We start from the raw sequence: 20372 nt of genomic DNA, 5'->3' as shown, positions 1-20372 counted from the left end.
CTTTTTTAAAATTATGATAGGAATAATAAAATAGCTACCTGATCATCCTTCAAGCAGGAGGGAATTCTAATTTCCTAAGTTCTTTCTACGTTTGGAACATCAACCTCCATTAAGGTGAATCCAGGCTCAGAACTTCGCGATTTGGCCACCACGTCGCGCTGCTCAGAATAGCCGTATATATTTGCCAAAATAATAAAAACCGTAATACTTATTCAAGATTGGGGATCCAGGGGATATGGCAACATACTTGAGGAACACTCAGTAAAAAAATCTTCTTAAAATTCCCAAAAATAAAGTCATAACTAGTAAAGGGCGGAAAGTAATTCCCATTGCAGCAATGGGGGAGAGAGAGACAGAACATGAGGGAGTCGGTTGCGCGCTCGGCCGCCGCCTCTGAGCTGAAAGTTTCAGCTGTACTTTCTCTGCGCTTGTAATTCTAATTGCCAATATTTTTGGCTCAAAAAATCAAGCAAAAAATAATCTATATCTTGTGGATCTGCTTTTTGTAATTTGAGGAATATTATTTCAGGAATCGTAGAAGGAAAGTGAAATTCTCAGTGGTGACTGGTGGCGCTATCTCTAATCTTGAATTATCCCTAATCGAACCCTGGATTCACCTTAAAGCGAGGGTATAGACAGTTGTGAAACTCCGAAAATCCGTCAGGCCTTCACCGACGCCTCCGCGAATAAAGTTAGGGCCCAGAAATGCAGCCAACCTATGAATTTCAATTATCCAGAGCGATTTACTAATACAATTGTTACGAACCATCGTTTATAAAGCACGCATTTGACTTAGTTTTTGCATAAATTTACTCATTTTTGCGGAAGAACGCTCATTTATACAGGGTGATCCAAAAGTCCCTTCCACCCCCGCTAACTTTTTACCTAATTGAGGTAAAGATTTGAAATTTGGGGGATATTTCTAGGTCAAAGGGAGCTACTTTTTGGCCCCCCTAAAATTTTTAAGGGGGATCCCCTTGGGGGGGCAACGGCCCCCAACTTTTAATTTTCAAATGGGAAGACCCCCTTTGTGACAGCTCGTTCGAAAGAGCATAAAAAAAGAAAACTTTTCGCGCCAACCCGAAGTCAATATCTCAAACCGTTTCAAAATGGCGGCCGGTTAAAGTTTAAAATGGCGGAAAATTTTCACCTCGGTTTTTTTTCTGATGGATTTGCCTAAAACTTGGAATTTGAGAGTATTTTGGTAAAAAATAAACAAATTTGAACTTAGATTTCTAAAAAAATCAATTTTTGGTCATTTTGAACTTTAACTGGCGGCCATTTTGGAAATTTCGGTTTTTTCGAAAACCTAACGTCAAATTCGTTTTTCTTGTGTCAAAATACCCCTACATACCGATTTTCGCGCAAATCTATCGACAAATAACCGGTGTGAATTTTCGGCCATTTTGAACTTTAACCGGCCGCCATTTTGAAACGGTTTGAGATATTGACGTCGGGTTTGCTCGAAAAGTTTTCTTTGTTTATGCTCTTTCGAACGAGCTATCACAAAGGGGGTCTTCCCATTTGAAAATTAAAAGTTGGGGGCCGTTGCCTCCCGAGGGGGGCCCCCTTGGAAATTTTAGGGGGGCCAAAAAGTAGCTCCCTTTGACCTAGGAACATCCCCCAAGTTGCAAATCTTTACCTCAATTAGGTAAAAAGTTAGAGGGGGTGGAACGGACTTTTGGATCACCCTGTAGGTACTCTAGACCCAAAAATGGCGGTGCTTTGTTTTGGTTTTTGTTGATGGGAGGGGGGGGGGGTCATTGCCAACTTTTGATGGTTACTACCAACCGCACTTGCTGCCAACCGTACTACATCTTAGATAATTTTTCTCAAAAATTGCACACGATTAGCCTTAAAAATGTGTAAAGAAGTCTCAATAGTGCATGTAGGTAAATTTCTCGTTACGATAAGCAAAGAAAACAAAGAAAACTACATTTTGAGTCATTTTGCATTACATTAATTTATGGCGTCCGCCATTTTTGGGTCCTAAGGGCTCCATTCAGCCTAAGATGGCTCAGCCAATCAGAGGTGGTAACACCAGTGGCCATACTCTCTTAAAATAGGTACTCTATTTGGGTCCTATGCCTCTCCATAGAGTCCCTTTATACCCAGAGTTACGACAACTTGATTATCAGCTGACTGACAGCCGGCCTTGGCTGGCCATGGAGGCCGAAACGAGTGCACCCAAACGAACGATATTGAGGGATAAGGATCAGGAATCCTGCGATGTCTGTCACACAAAAACAACAACATCAACAAACTGATCAATTAAAAATAAAATGAGATTGGTTTGTGAATAATTTCTTAATCTATTTTCATTTTGGACCGATGGAAATAACAATTTACTCTTGATAAACCACAATTAGGTAATATTTTCATTATTCTTGTTCACATACGAGGTACCGCCATCTTGGTGCACTCGTTTCGGCCTCCATGAGCGAGAACCAATCAGAATTGGATTTTTTTTAGGCCTTTTTCAGCCCAACCCTGGCCCAACCAAAAGTGAGTTGTCGTAACTCTGGGTATAAAGGGACTCTACCTCTCCATGGAGCCCAGTGGCCATACTCTCTCAATACAGGTACTCTAACAAGGTCCAGTCACACGATCAAATTGAGTCATCAAATTGGGCCTCTCATTGGTCGCATCCTCATCTCAGGTCTTTTTCCACCAATCAGAGCTTCAATTTGATGGCTCAATTTGATCGTGTTACTGAACCATATAGGTTCATTTCATCGGGGGACACGGGCTAAAGCACACCCTCATTAAAGGTGAATCCAGGCTTGGAACTTCGCGATTTGGCCACCACGCCGCGCTGCTCAGAATAGCCGCATATATTTCCCACAATAAGAAAAACCGTAATACTTATTAAAGATTGGGGATCCAGGGTATATGGCAACACACTTGAGGAACACTCAGTAAAAAAATCTTCTTAAAATTCCCAAAAATAAAGTCGTAACTAGTAACTACGGCGGAAAGTAATTCCCATTGCGGTAATGGGAGAGAGATAGAGAGACAGAACATGACGGATTCCGCTGCGCGTTCGGTCGTCGCCGCGTCGCCGCTGAGCTGAAAGTTTCAGCCGTACTTTCTCTGCGCATGTAATTCTAATTGCCAATATTTTTGGCTCAAAAAATCAAGAAAAAAATAATCTATATCTTGTGGATCTGCTTTCTGTAATTCGAGGAATATTATTTCAGTAATCGTCGAAGGAAAGTGAAATTCTCCATGGTGACTGGTGGCGCTATCTCTAATCTTGAATTATCCTTAATCGAACCAATAAGTAGTACAGTTACGCTACGTGGTGGTCATCTTTGTAACTACTACTGCTGGTGTAAAGTCGTTCACGATTCCACACTCTAATCTCTTTCTCTATGAATGGCTGAGCATGTTTATTCTGTTGTTTATTCGTTGTTGTTTATTCTATGATCATTATTCTATGCTATGACTAAACTAACCCTTCTTTCTTATACTGGCCTCTGGGCACTGGGTCACTGGTTCAGGTGTACTTTCGTGTCGTGTTTTCATAACCGATCGTATTAATCATTTTCTTACGCCCCGCAGTTCTCTTATTTGTGCTTTGTTTAATATTTGCTGATAAATATCTCAGATATCATTCGTCGGAAGCTAATTCTTCCTAAGGTATAGTTTGGCTCACCACAGTTTCGTTATCTTCCCTTGCACTTCGGTTCCCACCCTCATTTTCCCTCGCTCACCATCAGCCATGATTCCATGCTATTATTTATCCATCGCTGACTGGCAAAGCCTCATTTAGGTATATCAGGAGGTGCTAACTTACTCTACGGACCGAAAACAGACTGGTTTTTCCCCCCCAACTGTCATGGCTATTTACAATGAATGAGATGCATGTGTATCTGAGTGAGGTAAAACCATTACAAACCAATGTTAGGTTTCTGGAAGTTTTCTAAATATTATTTGCTGTTACTGATTTTGCAGAATATGAGAGCACCGAGAGTTGTTTTTGTTACAGTTATACTCTTTCAATAATTATTCTCAGCTTATTATTCCAATGCATCTGCTTGAGGGCGATTTCAGGATAACAGGAATAGCTTAAATGTGCAACACCTCAAAAATAAAAGTGCAGCAATTTTAACGAAATTTCATTACTTCATTTTAAAACTTCCTTTTTCTAGATTTGCCATGAATTATTTTGATTCAGTTCAAAGTTATAGTGATTGAAAACCAAGTCATTGGATCAGGTGTCAGCTCTCCCCGCAGGACTGCCGGAGGTCCATGCAAGCACGGCGGCACTGCCAAATTGTGTTAGTTACGCAGCTGACACTCGAAAATGTGAAATAAAAGATGATATCTACACGAGATGAAGTTTGGTAATTCTTGAGATATGTGGTAGCATTAATGCTGCCTTAAAAGTTTACCAAACTTCAGGGACTTCCTTTTGGTTCAATAATATTAAATTGAGGATTTTGTTTAGTGAGGAATTAGTGCTACACATCTAAAAATCCATGGTTTTCATCTAAATTGAAGTTTTATTGTGAAAAAGCTGACTTATTAGTAATAGTTTGGTCGGGAAGACTTGAGCGAACAATTTGATGACAGTCTTGAAACCGCAGCTCCATCTGGCGAGATGAACACTGCACTCAATACAGCTGCTGAGGTATGTTGCCAAACAAGGGGTCACCTCTTTCTGATGACTTTTCTCGCTTTAAATTAATCATTCAAGTTCAAAATGGCAATTTTCTTGAACATTAGAGTCTCTTTTCTACAAATACTGCTAAAGAATCCATGATCAGTACTGATTTATCAATGCAAATTAGAGTCCCTTTATAACCAGAGTTACGACAACTCGATTATCAGCTGACTGACAGCCGGCCTTGGCTGGCCATGGAGGCCGAAATGTGTGCACCCAAACGAACGATATTGAGGGATAAGGATCAGGAATCCTGCGATGTCTGTCACACAAAAACAACAACATCAACAAATTGATCAATTAAAAAGAAAATGAGATTGGTTTGTGAATAATTTCTTGATCTATTTTCATTTTGGACCGATGGAAATAACAATTTACTCTTGATAAACCACAATTAGGTAATATTTTCATTGTTCTTGTTCACATATGAGGTACCGCCATCTTGGTGCACTCGTTTCGGCCTCCATGAGCGAGAACCAATCAGAATTGGATTTTTTTTTAGGCCACTTTCAGCCCAACCCTGGCCCAACCAAAAGTGAGTTGTCGTAACTCTGGGTATAAAGGGACTCTAATGCAAATTGCCCTCATACTTACCTACTTCAAAATCAGGGTTGGCGATGCGTATTCGACCGGACATTTTTTACCTTTAAAGTCTCATATTATCAAATATTATCATAATTCATCAATTTTTCTTAGCATGGATAAGTTCTTACACATCATTCCTTTTGATTTATCAACTTGGTTTTTCTATTGTTTTGCCCTAAGTCGTTTCTAACCCACGGCAATTGGACTATTCTTCTTCTCATGAAATCACCCTTGAGCTAAACACTCTCCCCTCAGTCTCGTACTGACATTCATTATTTACAGCTCAACATTTTTTACTCTGATTGAAAATTTTGAATTCTTTAGCCTTGTTTTCCTCCTAAAATAGTATGGACCCAGCTTTATTTTACCACATTCTTAATTAATTATTTTCGGCTCATTCATCAGACTGACCCAGTAACAATCATTCTTATTCATAATGTGTTCACTCTCTGTTTTAACGTAGAGAGATGTAAATTAACTGCGAGTGTTTTCATCCCTTTACTTACACAAAAAATTTTTGTGTTGAGAACGCATGAATTTTTTTGGCAGTTCCCGTCTATCATTTTTTGCAAGTATTACCATACGGTTGAGAACTTACCTTGGATTATTGCCGCACTAATTGGATTGAATTTTGTAAAAAGGAACCAAGAGTGTTTCATTGCTGCTAAGATAGTGCAGCTTACATTGCTTGCAATTAAATTACTGAAACCTTGCAAAAAGTTAAATCTAAGTACTACAGTAATTTTCGTATTGAATTCATAGTTTATAGGTGATAAAGATAAAACTTGCTTAGATGATCAGTTTATATTTGCAAGGTGAAAAAAGTTGCATAATTTTTGCGACATTGGAATACTCGTGGTTTCTTTTTGCAAAATGCAATTCAATTACGAGTACCTCTGCTTTCTGCAAAGAAGGGATGTTGCACAAGGAAAATTTTGTACACTACGCTTCGTTTCTCCTTTGAATGGTAGTGCTGTACTTGGCAAGTCCTATAGTGTAGGAACTTCACCACCACACAACCAGCAGGTCAGGATCGGTCGCATGCGAAGGAGGGACGACCTAGAAAACAGTTAGCAAAATTAGGACCGCTGTTGTATATGAATGTAGTATTGCAACTTTTCCTTACAATCAAGGTTGATTTGTATTAATTTTCATTTTGTAAGAAGCTTGTTAAAAGAATACCTGTCACTCGAATCCTGATTCGGGAAAACACAGTCTCTATTTTATTCTCTCTTTTTTATCAAGAGGACAAGTCAACATGATCGCTTATAAATTTTTATGATTTTTCTTTATGGTATGAAAAATGTCTGTCCTAATTGATATTATAAAAAATGAAATATGAGCGGATAGTTGGGAACATAGCAATGAAAATATGTCGTTTTGGGGATACGTAGCACTCAACATCATTGACAATTTTTCATTTATTTATTTAAAAGTAAAAATATTTATACAAGCTATAAAGTGACAATAGAGAGTGCATTTAATCATGCCATTGAGCTCAATTTCTTAGGCAGGACAAATGCATTTCACATTAACAAGAATCAAATACAAAATTCAATCAAATAAAAATTGTTAATTTTGATTTGGGTGGCTAACATCTGGTGCTCCCTCTTTCAAATCCCTAGACTAAAGTGCTGTGTGTTGTCTCAGAGAAAAGAAAAAAAAAGGGAAAAAAAGGAAAGGAAGAAGGAAAGAAAAAGACAACTGAATAATGCAGAATCTTTAACACATGAAAATATGAAAACGAAAAATAGAAATTTAAAAGTTTAAATCCTTAATTTGGACTCCTTAGACTGCATCACTCCTCCAAGCATATCACCCCTCAGTTTTAAAAGCCAGTGTTGTATGCCTGAGGACAGGATAGTGTAGTTGTATTCATAAATTGCAGACTGGATCTCAGTTGGAATTTGATTGGTGGTGATGAGTGGATATTTGTTTTCGCCGTTATAAATGTGCATTTACAAATCAAATAAATTATTATTATTATTATTATTATTATTATGGGTGGTTATGAGATTTTATAAAGTGGCATGTTCAAAGACAGTCAGTCGAAACAATGGAATCATTGCAATTGACTGTCTTGCCCCTCTTAGTTTGTTGCTAGGATATCTGAATTGATGTGATACTTGAAGGACTGATACAATTTAAGTAGATCCAATTTGTAAAGCTATTTAAATTAAGGGATGTTCAAAAGGGGACAAAGCTCCTCCAATGGGCATCTCCTTAGCATCGTAGAATTACTGTAACAACATATCTTTGTAATTTTTCTAGGTACTTTTTCTATAACTCCTTTCGCTGCTTCTCCATAAACTCCTATTCTGTATAACATAACAGACTGGAATAGGGCAAAGTATGTTGCCCTTAGGGTGTCTAGGTTAAAAAATCTTGTCAGATGGGCTATAGTGGCTATTATTATGCGGAGTTCACAAATAAGATATTCTACATGTTTGTCCCAGGATAGGTAGGAATCGATAATTAGTCCTAGATATTTTACCTCCGTCCGTAGTGTGAGAGGCTCACTTGCATATTGCCCCTTTTTACATAGGGCTCCTCGACGTATTTCCAGATGCAGGGCAAGCCACTAATCTGGGCGTTTGTGCAAGAAAAAGGGCACACCTACTGTTTTTTGTGAGTATTTAAATTGTTCTCAAGCCATGGTTTAATTATTTTATTGAGGGTGTAATTGATGTGCTGTCTTAATGTTTCCCATGTAGGCATCTTCCCACATGAAAATAGCCACATCATCTGGGTTTTCAGATACTATGTTACCTATTACATCTGAGATAACTCATCAGTCTTATCTTTATTACCTACTTTCTCTAATATCTTACTTAGATAAATTGGAAAGAAATGATATAGGACGGTAATTTACAGGTTCAAACTTGGATCCACTTTTTTAATAGATTGGGGTGACAATTGCTTCTTTCAATTTGCTTGGAAAAACCCAGTAGTAAAAACAATATTGACTATATGTGCTATTAGAGAAGCAAGAGCTGGTGCGCTCATTTTTAATATTGTACAGATATGATCAATTCCTTATGACATAGTGGATTCAAGGCTTTTGATAACTTGTTCTACTTACTTCCACTATTGATGTTGGTCTGAGAAATAGGGATTCAAGATTATTCGACTTTCTAGGCTTTTTAGTTTGAGTTTCTTGTTTAGAAGCTAGCAATTCACCTACTAAACTAAAATATTCATTTAACTTATCAGGTTCAAGATCTGCAGGTGCCTCCCCAGCCTCAACAACTTTTCCTCCCAACTTATTAATAAGCTAACAGACAAGGTGGAGATACCTAAATCTAATAATTTTGTGCAATACTTAGTGCTGACCAACCATCTTTCATGGAAGGAAAACATGACTCTTGTGTAGAAGACTCCCACCTTCAGTCTCTTTTTTTATTTCGATTACTTATTCCAATTGTTTACCTACCTGCACCCTCCCCTCCTTATTCACTCAGCGCTTCAAGTAAAAAAAAGTGTTTTGAAGGAGAGAAAAAGCTAAAGTTGACACAGAAGGCTTAGTTTTGCCGTAGGTCTTTATTGAATGCAGCTATCATATCATCTGATCAGAGGTCAACGAAGTACTTTATGATTTTTAGGCAACCATTTACCTGACCTGTGAAGGCCTTAAATTGCATCCTATTTTTTCTCTTAATAATTCACGCTCTCCACAAATTTTAATAGTATTCTTATTTGCAAATGGTTGTTGCAGGTACTCACTATGTTGAGTTGATGAAACACCTCTCCCAATCCTAGTCTCAAGTTGGTAAAAGAGGGTTGGCAGCCATGAATGTGGTAAGTTGTAAGTTTGTATTTCGTTCTTTTAATCATCTTCATCATTAATTTTCCTCTCCATCATTCCTTCCTTCTTTCATATTTCTTTTACTTACAAGCATTAAGGACTGATTTGGCTTGGTCTGATTTCAAGCAAGAAGGTGGATGTTCAAATCTTGTGAAACTGTATAATTCACGATTTATGAATCAATTTAATGTTTTGAACATGATTACAAATACCAAATAGGAAGGTGAAATGAAATAAACGAATCAAGTAATGTAAGTAAAGAATTTCCTTGTATTCGTTTAATGATTGGTTAGAGATTTGTTGAAAATCCTCAAGTCCTGAAGTCATATCTTCCTTCAGAGTTTTGAAATGAGACTGTGCAATTGTTTACGGCTCAAAATACCTACATCGGTGATGAAGCTGCCTTAAATGCGTATCTCAGTTTGCAACACTAGAGACTTCATGTGATTACTTATATTTTAAATGGAAAAATACCTACCCAGTGTCATACTCTTTATAACATCCCTAATAATGCTCTCTGAGTGAAGAAAATTTTGTGAGAATTTCAAGCAACTGGTAGAGTTTGTTGGTTATCTTGTGATGAAATAAAAAGAAAGAGATATGTTGAAACACAGCAACATGTGCACATGCGTCTTTGCAGCTTGACTGTTAATATGTGTGTACGCGGTATTACAAAACAGAGGAAGAAGTATGAAGATGATGAAAGAAGAGGAAGAAGTGAGAGTAATGAAAAGGATTTGAAACGAATAAAGAAAGGAGGAGAATAAGTTGAGGAAGGATACAATGAAGAAAATGAGGAAGAAGTGATTCCAATTCTCTTAAATCTCAGGATACAGATTTGATTGGTTTACTTGGAGCTCCCCTGATGCATATGTAACCAAATCTATTGGAAAAAGTTTTCACCCTATCACAACTCCCATCTTTAAATTGACGCTGAATCTGCAGAGACGCATATCCCCCTTTGCAGCATTGCAGACTTCCTGCTGTGTTTTATCTTCTGAATAAAACCTTTCAACATAATTTCTTCAAAACTCGGGTAATTTTGCTCTTCTGCGTGAAGAATATTCTGTGAAAATTTCTAGCCCTAACGTTTGGTCGGTCTCCTTTGAAAACACAAAAAATAAATGGAAATTTTGAAACGTTGCAATCGATGCACGCATTTTTGCAGTTTATCCATCGAAATATAGGAAGAGTTCTGTGTGGCAGTTTCCTACTAACCCGTGTGCGTTTTTCCTACAAATTTGCCCCATTATCTCCTTTGCTGACTCCTGGTAAAGTGGTAAAGCATGTGTAAAGGATGTCGTGTACAGTGTGGGTTACTTTTCTTCTTTTCTTTTCTGTTTAAGTAAGAGTTTAGAGGGTTTTTTCAAGTAGAGCCGAATCCCTGTCTCCAAGGGTTTTTGTGAAGTACTCATCCTTTTACGAAGTCTGTGAATCCTATTGTATGAATACTGTGTTTCTGAAACTACTTCTAGCAGTGAATAAATGCAATTTATTTTTGCAGTGTAAGGATTTACTGAACGCCAAAGCATAAGTCTCTGCTTTCAAAGGTAGTCTAAAAGAGTAGTGAAAATTGCTGATGTAACAACAAAGGTCATCTAATACGGCTTGGAAAGCAAAAAATTAGTCGAAAGTATGTCAGAGCTTTCTTGCACCATCAGTATAAATGCTCAGAATTTTTAAGTTTTCAATGATATATTGAAATTTGCCTTCCTGTGTTTCTTAATGTTATGCCATCACCTGTAAGGGAGGGTGGGTGTGTGTTTGTGATGCGACGACAGCATTTCAGTTTAATTGCTACCTGTGACCCAACTTTAAAGTCCAACCCCTACATTTCTGGAAAAAAAAAAAATTTTTTGGTGAATGTTATGGATTTCTCATGGATGAAAGCGGAATTTGAAAAAATGTCAATTGATTTCGTTTTTGTTGATCAGCTTAATGTAGAGCACGTGAAATAATTTCTTGTCAGTTAATCATGATGCAGCATACTTCAAGAAGTTCTCACAGTGAAGAAAAATTCCTCCTCCTCTCCTCCTTCACAGTGAAGAAAAATTTGCTTTCAAATTAAGTAATGAATCAATTTCCGTTTTCTTTTAGGAAAAATAGTACGCAACATACATTTTTGATAGAGAATATACCTACCTTATCTTAAAGTTTCTTGTGACCTGATCGTCACTTGCTCCAAATTCAATAGCATAATTGCCTTTTTGGGTATTTCAAGTTCACCCTAGCAGATTGCATTTTCTTGAACAACAAGTAACATGCTCCTAACTTATCTATACTTCAGGATAAGCCATTATTCCTGCGTCAACTCTGCTTTTGCCCTGAAATCTGAAAACTCCAATATTGATTGTTTAAATTTTTTGGCTCTATCCTCCCTCTCCTATGGAGTAAACCTAAGTAGCACTATCCTTATATTCTTCTCTCTTGAGTACCTTTTCTCCTTATCAGTGTTTTCTGTAGGAGACCAATTCTAGAGCTTCATAGTGGGGCTGATAAGCTGAACAATTGTGCAGTCCCACTTTAAAGCATGAAATTTTCAAGGTATCATCTCTACCCGAAGTATAAAGACTTATTTTAGCTTCAGTCCCTAAAAATCTGAGCCCCTTGGGTGGTTTTCAAATTTTGAATTGTCCATAATGTACCACTAGACAGGATAAGAAATTTCTAAAGTACTGCAGCACACGTTTTCTCATCAAAATTTTATTTAACGAAAGTACTAGGGACTAATGTCGCCTTTAATAGGATTTTATCATCCTCCCTCTTAAAAGTTACTTACTCAAACAGTTACCGTTGTGAAGTCATGGAAAATCCATAACTTGGAGAGTCCTGTTCCTCTAGGAGGCTCAGATTCTTAGAGTCTAATGCCAAATCAAGTTTCTTACAGGTAAAGATCAAACCCTAAAATGTTCATGCTAAAATCAGGAATTGCATAATTTGGATGATCTTTTCTAGCTATCGGCACCATTAGTATCCTAGAAGATCACATAATTCCCACCCAATTTTCTTAAGCTTATCCAAAGATGAGCAATGTTTTTCAGTTTATGTTGTGAGCAATACAATCTTTACACTAAATGTGTGCAACAGCACTTAGGATTGCAAAAGTGCAAGTAGGCAGGAGACAAAAATGTCAGAAATCATTAAGGACACCCCTTCTTTATTGTATCTGTTTCTCTTGTCCCTCTTCTCAAGGAAACAGGGAGGAGCCTTTAAAGCAAGTAACGTTTTCAACTACACAAGGAAGTAAAATGAATGACTGCATTAAATGCTTGTAGGCAAAGTACAACTTAATGTAAAGTATGAACAATGTGACAATGAGAAGAAGAAGAAGTAAGACTAGGAGGGGGTGGGGTGCATTCAAACCTTATCAGGCTTAACACTAAATGCACCTCAAAAGTCTTGCTTTGGTAGCTAAAAATGTATTTTTGCTTTTATTTTTGTTAGGTATTAGTCGCTTGCAATATTTTCATCTGCATCATCAAGTATCTTAATGATTCCGAAAATTTTGCTCTTTAGTTTAGCCTACCAAAATAGAGAGTGTGATGGTCAGGAAAAAGAGTGAACGAACAATGATGAGCTTGAATATGTGTTGACATTCCTATATTTCCGAGCTGAGCATTCTGCCAAAGTTCCTAGAACTCATATGGTTGGAGACTCAGAAAAATTGATATTCTTGATGTTGCCGAAATACTTATGCTGCTTTAAATGTGTCTCTTTGTCAATAAGAATCATTATAAATTTGCCATTTTTTCCATAAAAGTTTTTAATTTCATTAAGGAAGTCTCTTGAATATAAGGTGCGAAGTCAAGTGCATTTACAGAAGAAAGAAAGCACAGCAAAGTCGCACATTCTCAGCAATGTCAGATTGACATGTGCCTTTTCACAAGTTGGTCATAGAATCGTGTCACAATCCCTGTTTTTTGGTGCTTAGAATAAATTCTAAATTTTAACAATTAATGCACATAGTAAACCTTAAAACCATCCTCTTTTGTGAGTCTCATTTTTAACGCACCTTAGAACAGGCTTCTGTAACAATTTCATTTTGCATAACCTTTGTTAACTTGTCTTTTTCTCTCATCTCCGAACCCCCCCCCCCCCTCCCCCCTCAATTCAGGCCGTAGATGAGAATCGAAATCCGTTATCACCTGAGGCAAAACCTTGGCACACACCCATTTCGTAAAGAGATGATAATAAAGGATCAACTTTACGTTAAGCCCAAATGTCAACAAATAAGGCAGAGTAAAAGTCAAAGTGCATCTGTCTCTCTGCCATGGTCATTCATCTATTCATGGTTTATTTTTACCCATTAATTTTGGCACTCAGTGGACAAGGGCAGGCGCATCAGACTTTTATTGAGACTTTATGAAGACTGTCAAAGCTTTTTGATTCTTTTGCAAAGTTTCTTGTAACTAGGTTTGCACAAATTATTTGGAGCCAATACGATTAAAAGTTCAGAATCCAAATTATTGCTCTGTTTGTATGCCCTTGAGTGGGAATTCTCTCGCCCATTTCTGATAAAGTAGATAGGAAAGAGGTTGGTTTCCAGGCTTCAGGGGAAGAAATCCAAGTGAGATAGGATATTTGAAATTAAGAATAAAGGGTTTGGAGTTTCATCCCTCTCGATAGGTTTAGTGAAGAAAACTAACTTGAGGAACACTTCTTGCGCATACAAGCCATTTTTGGAGGAATTTGACTTTCGGAAGGAGAAATATTTTACCAGTAGTTACTGGCTCTTTCTAAAAACAACATATGGGCCATTAGTTTCTCTATGTAGATAGATGCTTTTATGGATGAGCCTGAAATAGTAATCTCGCATTGCAAGATGGTGTCTAGTTTTTGTGGATTAAGGTCCCTAATCCAGCGAACAGTCACTGCCCTTTCATTTGACTTTAGCCTCCATGGTTAAAACTCAACAGCTCAGATATGGATATGGAGGAAAACAAAAGTATCAAAACTATCAAAGATTCTTATTTCAAGTGATCGATACCTCAAAAGGCAAAACTTAGGATAAAAATGAAACATAAGTAGGCAACTATATGATTCCACGCTTACTGGGAATTAGATCCTACTGCCATAGCCAATTAAAATCCTTACACTTAGATAAAAGTTTTGAAAATAAAGAAGTCAGAAATTTTCCAAGAACGTTGGTCCTTTCGCACTTCCATAATAAAGATTATGATGACTGTCAACATTTTTTTCCAATCTGAAAGAAGTGAAAGAAATGAAAACTTGTTTTAATCACACAGCTAACCTGCGGTTACTGTACACTACCAAAGGAAGAAAACACCCTTGTTTGAGTTGCAGAGGTAAAATGTGGATAACTTGGAATTATAATGAAGTGAAAATTAGGTTTAAAAAAAAAATGAGTTAACGATTTGGTAAAATGTGGAGCACTTCGAATTAATGAGTTGAAAATTAGGTTTAATAAAATTGAGTTAAAGAGTTACAACACTTTGAGTTACAGAGGCTCTAGGTTTTCTGTGGAAGGTTCTTGCAAAGGATTCTAATCAAAATTCTTCCGTACCAGCTTCTTGAAGTAGAATCAGCCTCTATCGATAAAACATCAATCATGTCAAAGAAATGCAGATCCTGAACTCTTCATTGAAAGAGGAGGGGGGGGGGGGCAGGTAGACTTAACTCTTTCAGTGGAGTATGAGAAAAATTGTGATCGAATGGCTTGTGGGTGCCTCTAATAACGGCTGAAGGATCGTTATAATTCTGTATGTATACATTTTTTGCAGCCTCTATACTTCATTATCTCTTTCAGCTTTTTGACACCCTATATTTTCTCAGCAATCTACTGGACCAGTACAAGATTTTTCTGCTATCAATAGGTAATGATTTCCAAATAAGTCAGTCATTCTCTTATTTGGAATTTGACCCAGGTTTTTTATTGCTGCAAAACATCTCTACAAGGGCTATGAACACCCAATAGGGATCGAGCCAGTGGCTAGGGGAGCCTTTCAGTAATATTTCCAGGGCTCTTGGTGGTCTCAAAAGCTCAAGGAAGTTATGGCAGAATAAATTGCGAAGCATTTTGGAATGAAACCCCAATAAAGCAGATGATTTTGTATTATTGCATTACAGTTAGGCAATAATTTAACGTTGTATATCAAAGAATGGTATAAATGGTTGTCTTTTTTATTCTTGTGCAAACACAGGGAAACATCAGGAATCACTTTGAGGTTTCGGAAAAATCCATGAGTCCTGTATTTAGTGATGGTACAGGTATCGTTGATGCAAAAAATTATTTGACTTATTGCTGTTACAGATTTTGGCCAGACCCCTTGGGGGAATTATCGCACAAAGCCAAGTCTTACAGTGACAGTCGAATCGAACGCATAGAGCTTAAAGAATGGCATCCTCGCCAAAAGTTACTCCCTCCGTTGCCTTGTGTACCAACGTTGCACCTGATATCAACAAAAACTTATATTGCAACCTGAAACTGCCTTACCGACTGGATAACAAGACTGAGAAAGAACCCGAACTGTCCAAATCCCCATCCTCCAACCGATACTCTACTCTCAAATATGAGTACCTGAACAGGAATCATGGACGGAGGAGGTCGAAGAGCGAAGGGGTAGATTTAGACTGCCTGCCACCCCAGCTCAACACTAATTCAAATTGTGCGAAAGAATCAAAACATGTAGATAGATTTCAGTGGAAACATCTTATAAGCATGGACGAATTCAATCACATTCCAAACAATCGCTCAGTGGACGTAGGAAGATTGATAACGTCACGAAATGACGAACCGCACCCGTTTTTGACCATAAGTTTGAAACGACTGAAAGAAACTAGCAATTCAAATCAAGCTTGTTCGAAGAAAAGTTATATAAACACGTGGAATCAAGAAGAAATGCGAGAGACGAGGAGTGCTTCCAGAAACAGGGCTCTAAAAAATGTCTGTAATGGCAGTGCAATCTTACCGGATAAAGCAACGAGTCATTTGCACCAAAAAAATCACATTTACGATGAGATACTCTTAAGGGACATGAAAATTGAAGAGCGATACAGAAAAGAGATGGAAGTTCTTCGATGCAAGTTGCATGAGCTTCAAGGAGTTGATGCCAAACGTATGAGGAAGCAGAATGAAAGCGATATTTTTGTAAGCGTGTCCAGTTTAGCCTCTGCAAACATTGCCAACGCTCCTAGTGAATCCAAGAGATTTGGAAACATCTCATCTGCATCTCACCGCTCTAGGGTGAGTACTTTCCTCTTCACCTTTCCAGAGGCTCTGTTCATCTTGGAGAGAGAAAACAAACTCATTGACCAGGGGGTATGCGATCTTTTCAACACCGGTTGCAATTTTCGACCACAGTTGCAATTTTCAACCGGCGGCCCACCAAGGTTTACTCACAAGCTCGTGAAACTTAATTTTCAAGAAGTCACAAAATGATTCATGGGAGGGGGGTAACAGTTAGAATTTAAAATCCAAGGAAATTGTCAGCAGTTGTGTGGCAAGTCTCACCACCCTCAATCCTGTAAACATGTAAGATGAATGATAGCAATACGCTAAGCTACCAGTTTGGACCGTTGAGCATTGAATTTATGAATGAAAGAAGCATACTCACTGATTAACTTTTCACTTAACATAACTTCTTTCAACTGATCTCTTTGCCAATCTTTCCTCCTCTATCGTATGAATCAACTTGTTTTTCTTTCCCTTTAAGGTATCCCCATTCATTCTCAAATATGCTTGCATTTATGCAAAATTAGTCCATCTACAGCTTAAGATTACAAGAAAAGTATCTTTGTTTGAGGGGTGGATTGGATTTTAGCATTTCGAGGTTGACTCTAGCAGCACTCAAAGTATTTTAATCAACAGTTATTATCACTTTTCTAACGTGGACCCAAAGACCTGTAATAACACAGCTTGATAGGACTCATGTCACGATTGAAGTAGGTCCTTTTGCTTTCAATCCGTTTCAATAGATGCTCAAGCTCTGTTCGACATGGCTTAGCCAAGACCAGATAGAGGTTTTTCTCGTAGCTCTTATGCAGATAGACCTGTTTAATCAATTGGAGCTCCAAGCGAGAACATCATTCTGCATCTATTTGCAAGATACTTGATATAAATATTCCTAGGTACCTTAAATTTAGGCATCTAACTGCCTCTGGCTTTTCCTGGAGTCTTAAGTTGTTTCTAAGCTTCCTCGTTTCAGCGTGTTGCTGTTGTCCCTAAGGAGCCTCATTCAACTTTGTCTGTGCGTTCATCTAACCCATGTTACCTGACCTCACGGAAAGAAATTAAATGTTGATTTAGCATTTATACTGTTAAAAAGATGTCCGACAAGTTTCAAATGCTGATTTTACATTTTAACGAATGCTAACGTAACTACGCCCACTGCAAAACGTACAAATAAAAATGTAATGTTAGCATTTTTGTATTGTAAAATCAGCATTTGAAACTTGTTGGACACTTTTTTATCAGTATAAATGCTATATCAACATTTATTTTTTTTCCGTGTACTACCACTGCACTTATGTCTTTTTGGAGTCCCCTTTGTTGATAGACTCTTTTTGTTTTAACACATCCTCTTTGTCCTCTGCCCTCCCATAAGCAATTTCTAGGGTTTTTTTATTCCTAAAAAATAATTGTATCTAAATATTAGTGGTGCGATCGAATCATTTACATTTTCTGCTCTATCTTGCACGAAGACTGCTTACAGGTCATTTAGCTTTTCTATTTTTCCTTTTTTTACAAGGAGTGTTAATTTTTATGGATTTTGTGTTTCTCCTCTCTTTAAATTATTGTCTTCCCTCTAATTTTTTTTAATGATGATATATGCAGGGTGCTCTGCTTGAATGAGAAAGCACCAACTGAAGAGATTGCAAATTGTATAATCCATTTTATTTATATTTCCAATTAGACTTATATATCTGATAAAGCTTATGCTAGTTGGTTCATAGTAGATGGACTTTTTTTGCATGAATGTGCCCAGTGCCAGTTTCCGAGACAAAAAGGGGCTTGCGGAGAGCAAGATAACATTATTATGATAATAATTTTTCATTATAGTTAGAGAACTTGCTTTCTCAGCTCAGACTTCAAGATATCAACGTTTCCTTGTTGCTAGGCTAATCATAACTAAGCCCAACACATACTCAACCATATGCCAGCAATAAAAAAAAACAAAAAAAACCTGCTCCAAACTAAGTTAATATGGGAACTGGGTCAAATATCTTCTAAACGTTGGAGTTCTTGTCAAATCGCAGTCAGATATTCAAGTAAATTTAGGCGATTAAAGAAACGTCACTCAGTTATGATAAAACAAAACTCTCTATCAGTCTGTGTTTTGTCCCATCATATTCGAGTGAAACTGTCTGACTGTGATTTTACACGAACTCAAAGGTTCAGAAAATATTTGACCCAATTCCCTTATTCAGTTAGTTAGATTTGTTCTAACAGTGGCTTATGGGTGTAATAATCTCGTCATGCTTGTGGGTGGCTATTGTAAAAATTTCTGTCATACACTCAATTGGTTGCACAATTTAAAATGTGTTTTGTGAGAAATTTTCTGTATATTTCAGGCTGTGTTACCTGCGTACCCAAATAATGAGTGCATGCCGAATTGCTCCCTCAGAGAAGAGGGCCAACACAAAGGAAGGCCAATTCAGGAGGAAGAAATTTCCAACGGGAATGCGCTCATGATGTGCTTTGAGGATGACAGCCGCGCTCCGCTGTCATCCTCAAAACTGCCCATCCCAAATACTCTTTATCCATTGGACGATATGGGAAGTGACGGGTTCCAATCATCAATCGTCAGTAATATCTCGGCCAATTGCTCAAAAAAATCCAAATCTTGTACACGGGAGTTTCAGTGGACTCCACTTGAAAGACAATGCAAATCGACCAAATTCGAGGAGTTCAGCTCACCCTCCACAGATTCTGGATCTCAAATTAGCGCCTGCGATGAGGCCGAAATGCAAAGCATTAGTGCACATGTAAAAATCAATCGTCTGGAGCACGGGGGAAAAAATTTAATCATAGCCAGCGAATCAGCCAGTTCCTCTGATATATCTGTCACTCAAGCAGTCAACGCAACTTGCTCCTCCAGCTCAGGTATTTGAATTGATTTATTTACTTTGACAAGCTGTACTGGAAGGTCTCTTCTAAGCAATTTGATGAGAGGGTGCAGTGCAGTCTCTCCTCCATGAGTTAGGGACTAGAGTTACTGGAAAACGACTTTAAGATAAAATAAATTTATGTTCTTAAATACTTTGCAGTCTCAAAGTAAAAGAATCAGATAATTTTATGAAATTGGTACAGGGAGCAGAGTAATTGATGTCAGATTCTGCAGGTATTAAAATAAATAAATATTTATTCATTTCTTTATTTATTACACCAAAAAAGCAACTCCTATTTTGTCGGAACAAAAGGTCTTTTTGAAGATTTTTTGTCTGGAGCCATTAGATTTTTTTTATTTTAATTTAGGAGCAGTTAGAGTTAGAAAGCTTACAGCTTTTAAGACGCAGCAGTGAAATAGTTGGATTTCAGTTCATAACTCCTCCATCTTCCTCGAAAACATGTGAATGTTGGCCTTATGAGCTAAATTGTCTGTTTCACCTTATTTATTGAAGAACCCAGTGTGCCAAGTATCTTTACTAGATTCAGAATAACCACCATTTCACATTTTTTTCGTTTATATAATCAATTTTTATAAGAAAGAAATCAAAATCTGACATCATCTTTTGCGATGTTTGGCTTTTGTAAAAATCCATGTAAAGATGCCAGTTTTCATTTTTAGGTATTTAAAAAAATAATGAAGGAAACATTTTTGATCCACCATACAGGTCTTATGAGTCAAATTCGATTCTTTAACACAACAAAGGGCTATTTCCTCCAGCATTTAGATTGACTTTTTTTTTGGTGTAAATGTGTCCAGTAAACAAAGAAATATGTCTCATGCCAAGTTACGTACGAAGAACAGTACAGAAATATAGCCTGAACAATTCAATGAAAACAAAAACAAGAAAATGGTTGAACAAGGCTGGAAGAAAATACTAAAACGTCTAGGACGTTTTGGAGTGGCATCAATCCCCAACCAAGAAGCAAAACCATTTTAACTAGAGAACAGGATTTAAAAAATGGAATTAAAAAAATTAAAACACAGGAGGCTCAGAGAATCCAAGTTTTTAATATTCTGTGAACTTTATTTTGACTTTTTGTTTGCTGCTCTACTTAGGGGTTGATACCACTTGGTAGCATCTGAGATATTAAGCAATTTGTTTCTCCTTTGTCTACCCATTTTCTGTATACATACATAGGATTTTTTTTTTTTTTTTTTTTTTTTTTTTCTTTTTTTTTTGGCG

General features: G+C 37.3%; 1 protein-coding gene across 12 annotated transcripts in view; it reads left to right on the top strand.

Moving 5' to 3' along the window:
- The first annotated feature begins 3445 nt into the window (after positions 1 to 3445).
- Positions 3446 to 20372, top strand: part of LOC109038658 (tubulin monoglutamylase TTLL4) — a 91684-nt gene continuing 74757 nt past the window's right edge. The window contains exons 1-5 of one of the 12 annotated variants that reach the window (XM_072301021.1): positions 3446 to 3642; positions 7821 to 7882; positions 8970 to 9052; positions 15331 to 16263; positions 18591 to 19122. In XM_072301021.1, coding sequence (XP_072157122.1) covers positions 15415 to 16263; positions 18591 to 19122 — 1381 coding nt within the window. In that variant the 5' untranslated portion in view covers positions 3446 to 3642; positions 7821 to 7882; positions 8970 to 9052; positions 15331 to 15414. Of the gene's footprint in view, positions 3643 to 3956; positions 4637 to 7715; positions 7883 to 8969; positions 9060 to 15330; positions 16264 to 18590; positions 19123 to 20372 lie in introns of those variants that run through there. The other 11 variants (XM_072301022.1, XM_072301020.1, XM_019053791.2 and 8 more) reach the window with 11 other exon arrangements.

Source organism: Bemisia tabaci, chromosome 5 (genome assembly GCF_918797505.1).
Source record: "Bemisia tabaci chromosome 5, PGI_BMITA_v3".
In the NCBI taxonomy this organism is placed as follows: Eukaryota; Metazoa; Arthropoda; class Insecta; order Hemiptera; family Aleyrodidae; genus Bemisia; species Bemisia tabaci.
Note: the sequence above shows the minus strand (reverse complement) of the source record. Positions and strands in the feature narration are given on the sequence as shown.